Source organism: Natrix helvetica (genome assembly GCF_964273705.1).
Source record: "Natrix helvetica genome assembly, chromosome: 7".
In the NCBI taxonomy this organism is placed as follows: Eukaryota; Metazoa; Chordata; class Lepidosauria; order Squamata; family Natricidae; genus Natrix; species Natrix helvetica.
In genome coordinates, this window is record NC_138558.1 from 26471001 (window position 1) to 26487479 (window position 16479).

Below are 16479 nucleotides of genomic sequence, written 5' to 3' on the forward strand. Positions count from 1 at the left end.
CTATTAGTATACTAATACATATAGAGCTGGATGTTACTGCAGCATTCTGTGTACAATCCAGGACAACTTGTACAAATTAATCAGCTGAGGTTTTTTTAGTACTATGCTAATTGGTTTGACTCCCTAAAAGTAGTAAAAATATTTCTGATTTTTTTTAATCTGTGCAATTAATTAAAAGCTCTAACTACAGCTTAACCATAAGTACATAAGTACATAATATGCATATTAATTTTGATCATTAAGAATGGTTAGTACACATACTTAAAATTTGTTGCTTCTGGAATATTTTTGTAACATGCATTATAACTTATTTTCATGCCTAATTTTTCTTCCCAATTTTCAGTTTTCTGGTCAGTTTTATGGTTGATGCTCGAGGTGGTGCTATGCGGGGTTGCAGACACAATGGGCTTCGAATCATTATTCCACCTCGGAAATGCACTGCTCCAACTCGAGTTACTTGCCGGTTGGTCAAACGCCATAGACTTGCCACAATGCCTCCGATGGTGGAAGGAGATGGTCTTGCCAGTCGCCTTATCGAGGTTGGGCCTTCTGGCGCTCAATTTCTTGGGTAAGGATTTTCTTTTAATAATCCCAAATACTAATTAACAAGAACAGAATAATTTCACTTGAGCCAGTGCGGGGGTGGCTTGGCATTTAACAGTAGAAGTGAAAAGATTTGTAGTGCAAAGAAAGGATCTGATAATTCTAATCAGCTTGTGTACCTTTTAATTTAAAGCAACAAGTCAGGTTTACTGTGCTTCCTGAAATCAACTGGTGTAAGCCGTGCTGAGCTGTAAAAGAAAACCCATTTTTAATAATATACCATCAATTAATTACCTATTCTCTTTTAAGGTTAAATAAAAATAGCAGCAGAAATGTTGTCAATACAAATGTAATACCTGTTGAAAAATGCAACACAAGCTAATGCTCCCTTTACAAGGAACTTGTGTTCTCTCAGTAGGTATTTTCTCAGTAATTGAGATCTCCCGGGAAGCAGGAACCGGTGATTTTTCTGGGGCCAAGCAATAGAACAACTTCTCTGACTGCAATTTATCCTTATATTGCAAGGCCTCACAGAAAGATCAAACTTGCTGCAAATGTTTCAGCAATTTTTATTTTTGTTTTCCTTCTGTTTTTTTTTTTTTTTTTGCTGAAACTATCATTTCCCAATACTTTTTATTTTACCGACATTTTCCCTTATCAGTGGTGGCATCCAAAAGTGGATGATCAAAGGAAACCCCCTCTGCTTAGAATGAATGAATGGCTTCTGCTGGAAACCAAAGGAATGAAGGCGTAAGAGGAACAGCATAATTCTGTTATGACGCAAATTAGACATACCTAAGGCCATTAGCCAAGTTTTTAAGTCTGAGTTGTTTTCTAACAATATCTTGTTTTAGAGGTTCGGGTTTTTAGAGGGAATCTGGTATACATTAAAGCTAGGCAAAGCATCAATCTCCTATCATCTTATTATTTTGTTATTGCTGTATTTTAGCAAGGAAACGAGAATATCCCTAAATATAATAAATAAGTAAGGGCAAATTTGTAGTGAAGGATTGCTGCTAGAATTTCAATGAAGCTCCATTCAAAACTACATACAGGTTTAAATAAAATATGCACCAGATCCAAATCAAGTGCCTATGTACATCATGTATTTTAGTTTCTCATCTTAATTCCAGTATAAAAATGACTGAGTTTATTTTATTTTCTCAGCCTTGTGAGGATTGCCTATGAAAACTGGCATATGTTGAAAAGTTTTCATATAATTTCCTAAAGGCCACATCTTATTTATTTATTTATTTATTTATTATTCATGCTTCTAGACCGCCCCCTCTCCCAAAAAGGGACTCGGGGCGGTGTACAGTCCATGCCAAATATATCAAAATACAATAAAATTGAATATGTACAGTTAGAATGGAGGAGGTTAAAAATGGAATTAAAAGAATACCATAACATTTTCCTGGGTGGTGACCTGGCAGTGAAATCAGAGACACTGAACACTTCTAGCCAAACCAAATCTTGTTGCCATGTTGTCATGCATTTTTTCATCAGTTCTGAGTGGTTCCCATTAATGTCAAGAAGTGATGCTAATGTATCATTGGACCTATTAATAAACTATAAGATTCTCTATTATGGGAGACTTATTTCGTAAGTTGCTGTGATATGAGGGTCATTTTCAAGCAAGCAAACAAACAAACAAAAGGCAGAAACCTGTTCAGTGTAAGCCTAATTCCACTCTGAGCAGACAGTGGCACTGGGGTTCGGTTAAAAAAAAAAATAGTACATAAAGGTATTTTTTTTTATTTCTTTCTTTCACTGCTGCTTTGGATGTACTCAGTAAACTTCACCTGCCTACGGCTCCTCCCCCACTTAATGAGGGAGAAAGTTTGGTCAGCCGAATCCTACAGCTGGGGCCTCCAGGGACCAAATTTCTTGGGTAGGAGAGACTTAAAACAAATTGATGGATGCCGGCCTTCCCATTCTTCTCCTTCTGCAATATTATTTTTTATGTCATTGTGCCCATGACATTGTCCTTTCTATGATTTGATAGTATGTATTCCTAACCTTTAGTGGACCATTTCTAGCCCTTGTGATATGTGGTTGTTGTTTTGGTGATATGTTTCTACTTTTTCTTAAAGTTCCTTGACCTCACCTTTGATTTAGCATGAGAAAATATTAGTTATAGAATGTACCAGTCACTTCTGCTGTTATGTGCTTGATGTCTGTAGCAAAGCAACCTGGACTGAAAGCAAAGGAATCTGTTGGATTATTACTATCATTATTTTGTTACCATAGTCCCCAGTATGATACATATCTTATATACTGGATATAACATAACATTTAGCATGATCAATAAGTACGGCTGTACACAATTCCGTTCTTCTCGTGAAAGTATTAATGTAAAGATGTATTTACAGAGTTTACCAAAGTAGAAAGCATGTTTTAAGACAGTGAATTAGAGATATGCATAAACATTATTAAATCTTTGCATTTATAAAATAATCTGAAATGAATTATTTCAATATATTCACCCTATTAAAAAAAAAGTTTTGAAAATGTCATTTAAGATAAAGAGCCGATTAAAATCAATGCAAATGAAGCACAAAAATATCCTGTTACTTAAAGTGGTTTCTTTTATCCTCTAAAGGTGGTCCTCGTCTTACAACCATTTGTATAGTGACCGTTTGAAGTTAAACAGCAGTGGAAAAAAAATTGTCACACTTATGACAGTTACAGCATCCCCGAGGGCACGTAATCAAAATTTAGATGCTTGGCAACTAGCTCGTATTTATGATGGTTGCCGTGTCCTGGGGTCATGTGATTACCCTTTGTAACCTTCTGACATGCAAAGTCAATGGGGAAGCCAGATAGTTTTAACAACCCTATTACTAATTTAACAACTGTGACAAGGAAGGTTGTAAAATGGAGCAAAATTCACTTAACAATTGTTTTGCTTTAACAACAGAAATTTTGAGCTCAATTTTGGTCATAAGTTGAGGACTACCTGTATTATAAAACATAATTTTTCTTTAACATTTACACACACAGTACATTCTTTATAAGGATTCCTCCATACAATTCCATACTTCAAAATAACTTTCAATTTCATGGATTTTATCAGTGTTTAAAAAAAAATTCATATCTGTGTTTTTGGCAAGGTCCTATTTATATAGAATAAAACTAGACACTCCCTGATCATAATCCTTAGCTACAGTATGAAGATACTATTACTGTAGTATGCTCCCCCCCCCCCACAATCCTAGCAAGGAATAATGAAGCTGGCAGAGTTCCAGGTCTTTTTGTTACAGGCTTTAAACAAAACTTATTTGTTTGTTTCTCTATTGTCACAATCTTTTAACGTGATGTGTTGCTGTAATAGGCCTGTGATTGTTGAAATCCCTCACTTTGCGGCATTACGTGGTAAAGAAAGAGAGCTGGTGATTTTGCGCAGTGAGAATGGGGACAACTGGAAAGAGCATTTCTGTGAATTTACGGAAGATGAGTTGAATGAAATACTAAATGGAATGGATGAAGGTACATGTCTTTATAAACAAGATCTTAAAGCTACAATAAAAAGAAATCAAAGTAGCAATCCTAGCTGGAAGGAATAACAATTTTAATTTGCCATATAGTTGCTGTAAATTACTTATACCCTCAAAATAATGAGAATAGTTATATAGTAGAAAGTTAACAGATTTTCAGAAAGAGAGCAAGATGCAAGATAAAACTAATTCTAATAATGAAGTTCTTATCTACTAAAACTCTCGTGTCTTTTACTTTTAATTGGATGAAACGGAGCATCATGGAGCAAAACTTTTTCAAACGAATTATCTCTAATGAGCTAATTTACAGAATGAATCCAAATTCTGGGACTCAGGACTCCTGTGAAATTGAAATTTGGCAAATTTTATAAATAAAAATCATATAAAGCATTTATATTCAACATGGGAAGGTACACCTCTGAATATCTTACTAAATTTTCAAGAATTTGATAAATTCTTACATTAGAATACATTAGAAGCTCTGCCATTGTTGAGTGCATTGGCAATCTGATGAGGAAATATCTCTGAAGCAATGACCCAATGGGGCACAGGTTGTCTAGTGACTTGTAAATGCATATAATGTAGTTTTCTACACTACATAATCTTACTTCTTGGGGACGATTTCGATTTCCTAGTCTGGGGATAACCTAGTAGTCTCCTATTTTAGTACTCACAAGATCTTTTCCTGATTGCTTTATGAAGTCAGCCAGGTGCAGAGTGCTGAAGTCTAATTGTATGTAAATGGAGCAAGGAACTTGGAACGTTTATCCATTATAAATTGGAATTTAGGAGTAACAGAAATTGTGCACTATGGATAGTTTAGTTAACATATTTAAACTAGTATTTTATATGAAACTATTTTGGTAAAATTTGCACTAGTTAAAACAATGTAAGAAGGCAAACATGAAATCTGTGATGAAATTCAAATTGTATACTATACCAAGCAAGCTCCTCTAAAATATTACGTAGTATCGATAAAGATTATCAGTAATCCAGGTAGAATTATTTGAAGGTTGAGTCATTCAACTGGATTAATTCGTTGTTAGTTTCAGACGCTTTGCTGCTCATCCAAGCAGCTTCATCAATCAGAGCAAGCCAGTTAGGCAGAGAGTCGTTGGAATGTACCAACTCCTTCCTCAGGGAGGGGTTTCCTCTCCAAAGGGCATTGGAATATGTTGATGAATATTTTTAATAATTCTGGTAGAGTTGTTTGAAGGTTGTGTCATTGCAACTTAACTAATTTTTGTTGGTAGTTTGAGATGGTTTTGCTGCTCATTATGTGGTGCTTGGTATGCATCAGCACAGTCCCAATAATAGACCCAGTATGATTTTTAATATATATCATCCATAATCAGCTTTTAAATGGAACTGTTGTAACTGCCTGCAAGCAGCAATTAATGAATTGTTCTGTTGCTGTGAAATTCAAAACCTGAATCTATTCAGAGCAAATTTTAAGACACTTATTCTGGCTGCATCTCTTAGGATTAGAAGCACAATTAGCAAAAAGGTGTGTAAATGTATATTAGGACTGTGCAAGCTTTGAAAATTATCTTGAAAAGGCAGTTTGACCTCAGAAGAATACAGCATTTCTCTGATGTTTATTATAATGAACATATTTGTCTAGCTTCTGTGTGATCCTGAAAAGAAAAAAATGGCTGTTCTAAGAAGGTGTTACTTTTAATGAGGTACTTTCAAGCAGCTATAATTTTTTTAGGGTGTCATAGAAGCTTGAACAGAAATTAAGTTACCCGAAGGAGGTTTCACTCATTTTAAAATAACATTTGAAGCATTAAAAGGTCCATATATTAACACAGGGGTGGGAAATGATGGCCCCATTATGACTTGTGGACTTTAGCTCCAGAATTCCTGAGCTTGGCTGGCTCAGGAATTCTGGGACTTGAAGTCCAAAAGTCATAAAAGGACCATTGTTCCCCACCCTTGCATTAAGAGTATGAATGTAAATGTTTCTTTTAACAATTCCAGTGTTTACTATTGAAATAATGTTTGCTCTTTTCACCCAGTGCTTGACACCCCAGAAGAGCTAGAGAAGAAGCGTATTTGCCGTATTATCACCCGAGACTTCCCACAATACTTTGCAGTGGTGTCTCGGATTAAACAAGACAGTAATCTCATTGGACCTGAGGGTGGTGTACTAAGCAGCACTGTAGTACCACAAGTGCAAGCAGTCTTTCCAGAGGGAGCATTAACTAAGAGAATTCGTGTTGGTCTTCAGGTATGAGAAAACAAATAAAAATATTATAATTCTTGAAGGCAATATTTTGGTTGAGAATAAGAGTAGTTTCCTGTAATTCTATTTCATTATCATTCCTCCATGGTATTTTTTTTTCTTTTTGCCCAGTCTTTTATGTCTCCTGAATTCCAGTTCGACTGGGGGAAACTGGCGCTGTTATTATTTGTAAAGTATTAACTAAGTTATATATTCAAAATGTGTAGCAAAAGTTTGAATAAGGTTTCTCCATAAATATATCTAAAACAGATAATGCATTCAAAACATTTATTTAAATAGAGTCGTCTTTAAGAGGCACATTAAAATGGTTCTCATCATATTTGTTTGTTTGTTTGTTTGTTTGTTGATTGATTGGTTGGTTGGTTGATTGATTGATTAAATGTATATGGCCAACCACTCAAGTTTCAGTGACTCTACGCGGGCAGCTTACAAAAAAAAACAATATAAAAAGGGTTGAAGCAATAACTGCCCACCTCACAGCGACAACAAGGAAGCAAATAAGCTACTTCTTGGGCTCTACCCCACTCTGGGTTCCCAAGGTCCATTGGCAAAACCAAGTCTTCAGGACCTTGCGAAAAAGTGTTACTTTTGAAACTTCCTTTCCCCCCATAGCACGCTAACATTAAACTTTTATGAAGTGCTTTTTTTTTTTGTAAAAACGTATTGTTCAATTAATTACTTACTAATTCTTTTTACGGCTGCCATATCATGGTGGCAAAAATCTAGATTAATCCCCCCAACATTTATTTGCTACCATCTAGTAACTCTCTGGATTTTTTTAGTCGCCTTTTGGTTTTGTGCCCTTTTTTGTAATATGTTCTGAGCTTTAGTGTTATACTGAATTTAGAACAAAAACAAAACAGAATACTAAAGCATAGGTCAGTGACGGCTAACATTTTTGTCGTTGCGTGCCAAAAGTGCACCCGCCCAACATTGTGCATGCTCTCATGCTCATATACATAATGTAATGTGCATGCAACGCCTCCTGCGTCCCTCACGCATGCATGTGCAAACCCCCTGTGCCCTGTTTTGGATCTAGCAGGCCTGCCTGCAGCCCCCTGGGACCAAAAACAGGCCGCAGGGAGGGGTGCCCGTCACCCCATGCTCTCCCCACCCCTGCAGATGCACGTGTGATCCCCCTGCCCCCCCCACATGTATGAGTGCCTCCCACACATGCCACACCCCTCACCCATGTGCAGAAGAGACCCCAAAATCAGCTGGGAGGTGGGAGGCACACGCGCATGTGTGGTGGAGCTGACCTGGGCCAACGGTTCACATGCCCGCAGAGAGGGCTCTGCGTGCCACCCATGGCATGCGTGCAATAGGTTCACCATCACTGGCATAGGTTCAACTTCAGTAATAACTTTTAGTAAGTCATAGATTCAGTGAGAAAATCTAACAAGAAGGACTGGTAACAGTCATCTAGATTGTTGTATAAGAAAAAAGTGTTATTTTGAGTTTACAACAGATGTTTAAAATTAATGGCCATATATATATATAATGTATGTATCTGTGCATGAGTAATGTATAAAAGCTTAGTATCTCCCTTTTAAAACATTTAATTGAATTGAATTGAATTTATTAGATTTGTTAACCGCTCCCTCTCCACGAAGGGACTCAGGGCGGCGTACAATAAATAAAAACACATATTATACAATTAAAACATTTCACGGAGGAGGTGTCAAAATCGCATAGTACAATATATAGGAATAGTCATAATAGAATTAAAAATTAAAATACCCCAATATAAAATTACAAATTTAAAAGATTGCCAGGAGGATAAAGATGGAACTATAATTGAGCCAGGCCGGCTAGTTGAAAAAGGTGGGTCTTGAGTTTTGAACGGAAGGAACGGAGGTCGGTAGTAATCCTAATGTCGGGGGGGAGGTCATTCCAGAAGGCTGGGCCCATCACAGAGAAGGCCCTGCTCCTGGGCGCCGCCCTCTGGCACTGCTTAGTGGACGGCACCCGGAGAAGTCCCTCTCTGTGAGAGCGAATTGGTCGCAGGGATGTATGGGGCAGGATGCGATCCCGCAAGTAGCTAGGTCCTGTGCCATGGAGCGCTTTGAAGATGGTAATCAACACCTTGAACGAGAGGTGTTATATGGGAGTATCTAGTACTCCCCATAATCACCCGCGCGGCCGCATTCTGGACCAACTGTAGTCTTCGGGTGCATCTCAAGGGGAGCCCCATTAAGCTACTAACTGGTCTTTTTTTCATGGGTTGAGTCTCATTAAACTTACTAAGATTCCTGAGTGTAGGATTGAATTATGAGCAATAACAGGTTCATTTCTTCCAGTTTTGTCTGTTATCAAATTTATGATCAACATGCCATAAATCTAATTTAATTCACAAATAATGCAAAAGAATTAAACTTTTCACTGGAAGAATTCTATATACAAAATATAAAAGGGCTTTGCAATTGTTACTACAATGTAATTCTTAGAAGTGATACAAAAGATGATTGAATATATTGATGATTGAATGTAAAAACAAAAAGCTGCCAATGTTTATTCAAATTTTGATGCCTTCTTTTTCTTTTTTGTAAAAGTTGAGAGATTTGGGGGGATTTCTACTTTCCGCATGATGTAGCTGTCAAAATTTTCTATACCTATTTACCCTTTTCCTCAAAACATTTGTAAAAGTCAATAAAATTTTACAATAAAAAAAGAAAAAGGACTGATATTATTTTATCATTTTCAGGAAATAATGTAAGAACATGAAGATATTCAGGTTGTACTTATTTAATGGCTAGGGAGAAGTGAATTTATCTCATCATCATTCAAATGAATTGAAAGATTTTTCAGAAATTTTCATGGTTCTTTTCTTGAGAATTCTGTGAAATCATAATACCTCAGAGTTTTGGTAAATGATAATTCCTAGTAGTGACCTCATGGTCAACAAGGGAGAGAGTATCAACAGAAGACATCAATTAGCAGCAAATCAAGAGAAATCATCACCACACAGGACAGTGATGATTAAGCTTTTTGATGCCAAGTGCCCAAACCCCACAAAATGCAATGCGAGCGCCCTCTCGTGCATGCACCTCACACCGCACACGGATCCCACATGCATGCATCCAATCCCCCATGCATGTGCCCCGCCTCACAGCACCCCACTTTGGCTTTCAGGTTGCTGCAGGAGGCTTTCCAGGCCCAAAATGGGGCACAGGGGATCTCACATGGTGTCCCCGCACCCTGTTTTGGACTTCGAAAGCCTCCTGCATCAACCTGGAAGGCAAAACATGGTGGATGGATACTTCCGACCTTTGTTGTTGCATCTGGGCATGACTCCGTCCCGAGACACTGGCCTGCTGCCACCACTGTTGCCTCTTTGCTGGTGTGAATGGACTGTACTTGCAGCCTCTTTGATGATGCGAGCCCCACCCTGTGCCCAATTTTGGGCCTGGAAAGCCTCTTGTACCAACAGGGAAGCCAAAACAGGTCTTGGGTCTTGCACAGTGCCCCTGCACCCTGTTTTGGCATCCAGGTTGGTGCAGGAGACCTTCCAGGCCCAAAACAGGGCCTGGGGTGGCACGCGCACAAATCCCGAAAATGCAATGCGAGCTCCCCCGTGCACGCGCCCTGCCCCCTGTGCATGCTTGGCCGAGACCAGCTGCCCAACGGGAGGTGCACGCACATGCGTGATGGAGCTAGCTGGGGCGACATCTGGTTTGCCCACAGAGGGGGCTCTGCATGCCACCTGTGGCACACGTGCCATAGTTTCGCCATCACGAACATAGGACAAAGTGTATTATTGTAGCTAATCATTATTCAAGTAATTTTAATTAAGATAAATTTTATTTTATCCATATCTTTGAATAGGCCCAACCTATGCACAGTGAACTTATAAAGAAAATTTTAGGCAACAAAGCCACATTCAGCCCTATTGTCACACTGGAACCTAGGCGAAGAAAATTCCATAAGCCAATCACTATGACCATTCCTGTTCCCAAAGCTTCCAGTGATATGATGATAAATGGTTATGGGGGTGAGACTCCTACTCTAAGACTACTGTGCAGCATAACAGGTAAGCTCTCATATTTCTCTGCAATTTTATACATGATGCTGAAATGAAATATTGGTGGTTTAAATCATTAAAATGTTCACTAAAGCCCTATTAGAAAATTATGTAAACTAACCTCCATAGATCATAGTTTAAGAGCGTTGGTTTACACATTGAAAATACACATTGTCCAATCAATGCATACTGTCATTAAAATAACTAATTTTCATTTTAACTATATTTTATTCTAAAAATATGCTCTGTGACTAGAATAGTAGGTGAAGAATAGGAGCTGTCCAGTGGAAAGAGTCATTGCTAATGTTATTGTGAAATAGAGTTGTAGGGAAAAAAATAACTTTTAAACATTATGGATACAAACCAATATTTAGTTATAACATTAATATATGTTCAATTGGTTTTGTTTTATAAGCCGAATAATTTATTTGCTTTGTAAAACAAAGGGCAGACCTATTTTTTCAGAGTTTTAAATTGTCAGATTATAAATATATTGATGAATTATAAGATTTAAGACAAGATTGGACAATAATTTTTCTTAAAAGGTATAGTGACTCCTGCTTGAGCAGGGGTTGGTCTAGAAGACCTTCCAGGTCCCTTCCTACTCTGTTATTCTGTTAGAAGAATGTCCTTGTTGAATCAATTCAAGAGGCATCTTTGTCCAGCATTGTTTCCAGCCCGACAGGTTTTTCTGAGGAGTTGACAAGGAGCAAAGGTGGTGACTTCACTGTGTATTCTCTTACTGTAATTCCCCTCAACAAGTTTTGGCAGTGGTATTTATTATGTGGAAATTTCTGTTCTGAGATTTCTCAATGACTATTTTAAGAAGGCAGTGTTATCTCTGTGTCACCTCATTGTGAAAAATATTCTAAAATATAATCATAACTTTTTTTTTGTCTGTCAAAGTCTTTGAATATAGTGGTTTGAAATATACAACAGCCTGTTTTTTAAAAATCAATTTTAATTCATTTTTTAAAAAAAAGAAAGTTTTCATCTTTTAAAGGAGAAGAGAATATTGGGAAAATAAAATTGTTGTACCAACACGTTCACCAAAATGAAACAAAACAAACTCTACAGTAACGTAAACAAAACCAAAGCTATTTTTCCGAGCAACAGACATCGAGTTTGCAATGCAGATTTTAGCACAGTATTAATGTAAAGTAGGGTGTCAAACCCGCGTCATCATGGCAGCATCACGTGACATATCAGGACTTTTTTCCCCTTTGCTAAACCAGGCAGGGGCGGAGCTAGCATGTGATGTATCTGGCCCACGAGCTGCGAGTTTGACACCCCTGATGTAAAGAATTTACTATTTTTTTCTTTTTGTACCCCAAAATAAGTTTTGGATTCTGAAGATCACAGACTTTATAATTGTATATGAATGGAGATACAAATGGCTCCTATGACTTGATTAATACATATATTAGTCTTCTATACCAGGAGTCCCCAACCCCCAGGCCGCAGACTGGTAGCCGCCAGTGGCTTGTTAGGAACTGGGCTGTGCAAGTGAGTGAAGCCTCATCTGCACATGTGCTGGATCTACATAGCATGCAAACCATGCCTCTGGTTTGTTAAAAAATTGTTTCCCATGGAACCAGTCCCCATGCCCAAAAGAATGGGGACTGCTATTCTGTACTAGTCATTTAACTGTCGTACTGGCAAATCTCAGAATTAATTTTAATGATGGAAAATCTTAGGAATACCCTTAGGTCAGACTTTGCATGACTAGGAATTTAACTAAAAGTAATTTTACACATTCAATTTTGCAATTTTGCAGGCATGCTTACTGTTTATCCCTATTTGTTTCAGGTGGAACAACACCTGCTCAGTGGGAAGACATAACAGGAACAACACCATTAACATACGTAAATGAATGTGTTTCCTTCACCACAAACGTGTCTGCCAGGTACAGTGCCCAATAATAAAACTGTATAAAGCATTTCAGAACCATAAACCTAGCCTGGCAGTGTATTATGCATATGCATCTTGTCCAAAAGTCACCGATTGCTATTTATAATAGGATCCCTAATTTTGACCCAATCCTGAAATAAACCAAATTATAATTAACTCTGAATGCTATACTAAATAAATAAATCTAATGTCAACATTGCAAGTAAACTTACTGTTCTCTGATAGCTGCTCCTATGACAGGATTCTAAACAGCTGTTCCCTCAGGATTCCATAGACTGGAGATGTTAGAAACCTGTGGTTCTACATGTATCCGACCTGCTGGAAATGCAAAAAAATTCAAGGGACTTCCTATCATATATGGTGGACCTGTCCAGAAACTCAAAAGTATTGGATTTAAAATTTGGAAATGGATACAACAAATTATAGAGGAACAAATAGAATATAAACCGGAACTCTTTCTGCTGGGAATAACCAAGGGGAAATATAGAAAGAAAACTAAATATGTACTAATACATCTGTTGACTACAGCCAGAATAATGTTTGCCCAATGTTGGAAACAGAGTAATATCCCACAAGATGAATTTATGATTCAGAAAATCCTAGATTGCACAGAAATGGACAAGTTAACATTAAGATTAAAGGACAGAGAAGAGTCTGAATACCATGAAATTTGGAGTAATAGGTATAAATGGTTGCATAACAGGAATAAAGTTAATTCAGCCAAGAAACAATAGAGAAATGTATATAACTGTAGATGAATTTATATAAATATAGAAGTGATATAAGATTGATATGTACAGGTATGATGACACAACAATGTTAATGTGATGATGGAAAAAAACAATAAAAACTTGTTAGAAAAAAGAAACTTCTTATTCTAAGACGGGTGTAAAACTCAAGGCCCGGAGGCCGGATCCAGCCTGTGGGGTGCTTAGATCTGGCCCGTGGGGCTACCTTGGAAACAGCAAAGGATTGGCCCGCAGTGCCTCTGGCCCTTCTGAGCTCCATTTTCATTGGCAGAGGGTTATAGGAGGCTGTTGCAGCCAAAAATGATGCTTGGGAGCCCATATTCTATGGCAGAGCGCTCGGGCCACCACAGACACCCCCGACATTGAGCTGGCCACATCTGCCCTGGCCACACCCACTCCAGCCCCTCATCAAACACAATCCTGTGCAGCCCTCAATGAAATCGAGTTTGATGCCCCTCTTCTAAGGCATTAGAATGTGGCCCTGATTTTAAAAATTGAGCTTTCTGATAAGGATTTTCTTGTCTTTCTTTTAAAGTCTGTTGATTAGAATAGTAATGAAGAATTCGGAAAAAGAAGAACAAAGGAATGGTTTGGGTAGCAAGATGGGTTGCATATAAATTTAACAAATAAATAATAATAAGTAAACAATTGCAAGAGATACAATGGGAAAAAACAAAGGCATAATGTATTGGGACAAAGCAGACTTTGGTTTAAATTTATGTACAAGTGTCAGTGAAGACATTCTATAATCCTGACTAAACTAGCAATATATTCAGATATATTTCAGTCCTGATCCAACCCTCACATCAAAGTCCAGGGGGCAGTTCAAATACTGTCAAATCTGAATTATATTTGAAATATATAATATTTAAAATAATATTTTATAATATATAATATAGTAAATATTTGAATTTGTCTTTTACATCAGGTATTTGAAATCAGTGCTAGTTCCTAGTGTTTTAGAAGTTTAATCACATTATTGTCCACCCCCCACCTGGTAGATCTTTTTGGTAATAATTTAATATGTTTGTTTACTTTCAGATTTTGGTTGATAGATTGTCGACAGATACAGGAATCTGTAGCATTTGCTTCCCAAGTCTACAGAGAAATTATATGTGTACCTTACATGGCCAAATTTGTAGTGTTTGCCAAATCTCAGGATCCCATAGAAGCCCGTCTAAGATGTTTCTGCATGACCGATGATAAAGTGGATAAAACACTGGAACAACAAGAAAATTTTGCTGAAGTTGCTCGAAGCAGGGATGTAGAGGTATTATTTTTATTTTTGGACATGTTTCCTATATGATGGAAGGGAAAAATTATTGACAATATATGAACAATCTGAGAATGTTATATTGCTACCATAGAGGCTAGAATATTATTAAGAATCCTTGTTTTATGGTTAAGAATGCATATTACTTTTTAAATAATATATCTATTGACATTGCTGACTATTTTGTTATAAGATGTCATAAAACCATTCCAGCATGACCTGCTTTATGGCAATTTCTTGCAAAAATCCCTATTAGCTTTGGACCGATCTGCTCTTAAAACATCAGTATAGGAATGTGGCAGGCCCTTACCTACCAAGAGACATGCAGTATTTTTTTTTAAAGGTTTATAGTATCAAGCTAACAAATCAGTGAAATCAAGTTAGAATGCTAACGTTTAAAGAGCTAAAATTCAATTAATCAATTAGTGGTATGTCTCCAATAGCTGTATTGAAGGAAAAGATAATTCCATATGTTTCCCACCTTTGTTCATGTGGAGTAGATACTTGTAAATTTTATTTTTACTTTTATACTGTGATTTTTGAAAAGATTCTTCCACATTTTAATTAAGTTCCCATCAGTCTATCCTTACTATTTATTGCTGAATCAGAATCTCTTTAAATGTTGCAACATCTGTTCTGCTGCATGCAGAACCCATCAGAATATTTTGTCTTAATTATGTATTTGTGACAGTTTCTTTTTGTCTCTACTATGGTTTTTGGTTGTTGTCCATTACAAAGCAGTGCATGAATTAAAAACATGGGGAGGTGATCCTTTTAAGTTTTTTAATTTATGGTATTCTGCTTACATTTGATTTAATCAGATTTAAATAATTTTCTCCTTGCTCTGATATTTATAGCTAAGATTTTATTGACAAACTATGTAAAAAATTAGGAAAGAAAAAACACAATTTCCTAAAATGTTTGGAGCATTTTACATTGGATTGAGGACATATTGCATATAAGTAATGTTTTATTTAATTACTAAGAAATATTGATTGTCTGGAAATAATAATGTATTTGTCTATATTGAGAATCTCTTGCATACATTTTAATCCATATTTGCTGCTGCTGTTTATTTATAATTGCAATGGGGTCAGCTCCTGCATGTTGGTGTATAGTCATGCTGGCCAAATGACCACAAAAGTGTCTCTTAACATTGGCTCCATCATCTAAGAAATAGAGATGAGTACCACTCCCTAGAGTGACATGGGAAACCTTCTTCTTTATATTAATAACAATATGTTCTAACTTAGCAAAAATAAAGATAAGAACAAAATTAATGAACGTTTTATTTTCTTATTTATTATGTGTAGGTATTAGAAGGAAAACCTATATTTGTGGACTGCTTTGGAAATTTAGTACCATTAACAAAGAGTGGCCAACATCATATATTCAGTTTTTATGCCTTCAAAGAAAACAGACTTCCATTGTTTGTCAAGGTAATTTTGATATGCAAATATGTATGTCAAGTTTGGTTTTATTTTATTTCAATACCAGTAATAAAGTTATAGTGTGTTGATTTATGTTTTTTACCCTTGGGAGAAGGTGGAGGTAAGTGACAAAAAAAATCCAATACCATGATAATTTTATTTATTTATTTATTTCTTAGATTTTTAGACCGCCCCTCTCCCAAAAAGGGACTCGGGGCGGTGTACAGTCAATACAATAAAACCAGTCATAAAATTAAATACATTTAAGCTACATTTAAGATACATTTGGAGGGGAGATAGGCTGTACTAAGAAATAAATAATTCTAATCCTAAAAACATCACAATTAAAACCCCAAACCCTAAAATAAAATAAATCCCTGGGAGGTAAAACTAAGAAAGTGCCAGGCCAGCTGATTGAAACAGGTGAGTCTTTAACTTTTGCCGGAAGGAACGGAGGTCGGTGGTAGTTCGAATGTCTGGGGGGAGGTCATTCCAGAGGGTTGGGCCCATCACAGAGAAGGATCTACTCCTAGGTGTCGCCCGCTGGCATTGCCTAGCAGACGGCACCAGGAGGAGCCCCTCCCTGTGTGAGCGGATAGGTCGCAGGGACGTATGTGGAAGGATGCGATCCTGCAGATAACTAGGTCCTCTGCCATGGAGCGCTTTAAAGATGGTGATCAATACCTTGAAACGCACCCTAAAGGCCACAGGTAGCCAGTGCAGCTCGCGCAGGAGAGGTGTTACGTGGGAGTAACGTGTACTTCCCATAATAACCCGCGCGGCTGCGTTCTGAACTAGCTGCAGTCT

At 37.2% G+C, this 16479-nt stretch overlaps 1 protein-coding gene across 22 annotated transcripts in view; it reads left to right on the top strand.

Annotated features, from left to right (window-relative positions):
* The window catches only part of ANK2 (ankyrin 2), a gene marked incomplete at its 5' end in the record, with an annotated part of 311705 nt that overhangs the window by 261332 nt on the left and 33894 nt on the right, over positions 1-16479 (top strand). For all 22 annotated transcript variants that reach the window (XM_081960494.1, XM_081960477.1, XM_081960492.1 and 19 more), the window contains 7 exons: positions 344-568; positions 3878-4032; positions 6062-6273; positions 10114-10318; positions 12119-12215; positions 14011-14239; positions 15556-15681. In XM_081960494.1, coding sequence (XP_081816620.1) covers positions 344-568; positions 3878-4032; positions 6062-6273; positions 10114-10318; positions 12119-12215; positions 14011-14239; positions 15556-15681 — 1249 coding nt within the window. The remainder of the gene's footprint in view (positions 1-343; positions 569-3877; positions 4033-6061; positions 6274-10113; positions 10319-12118; positions 12216-14010; positions 14240-15555; positions 15682-16479) is intronic.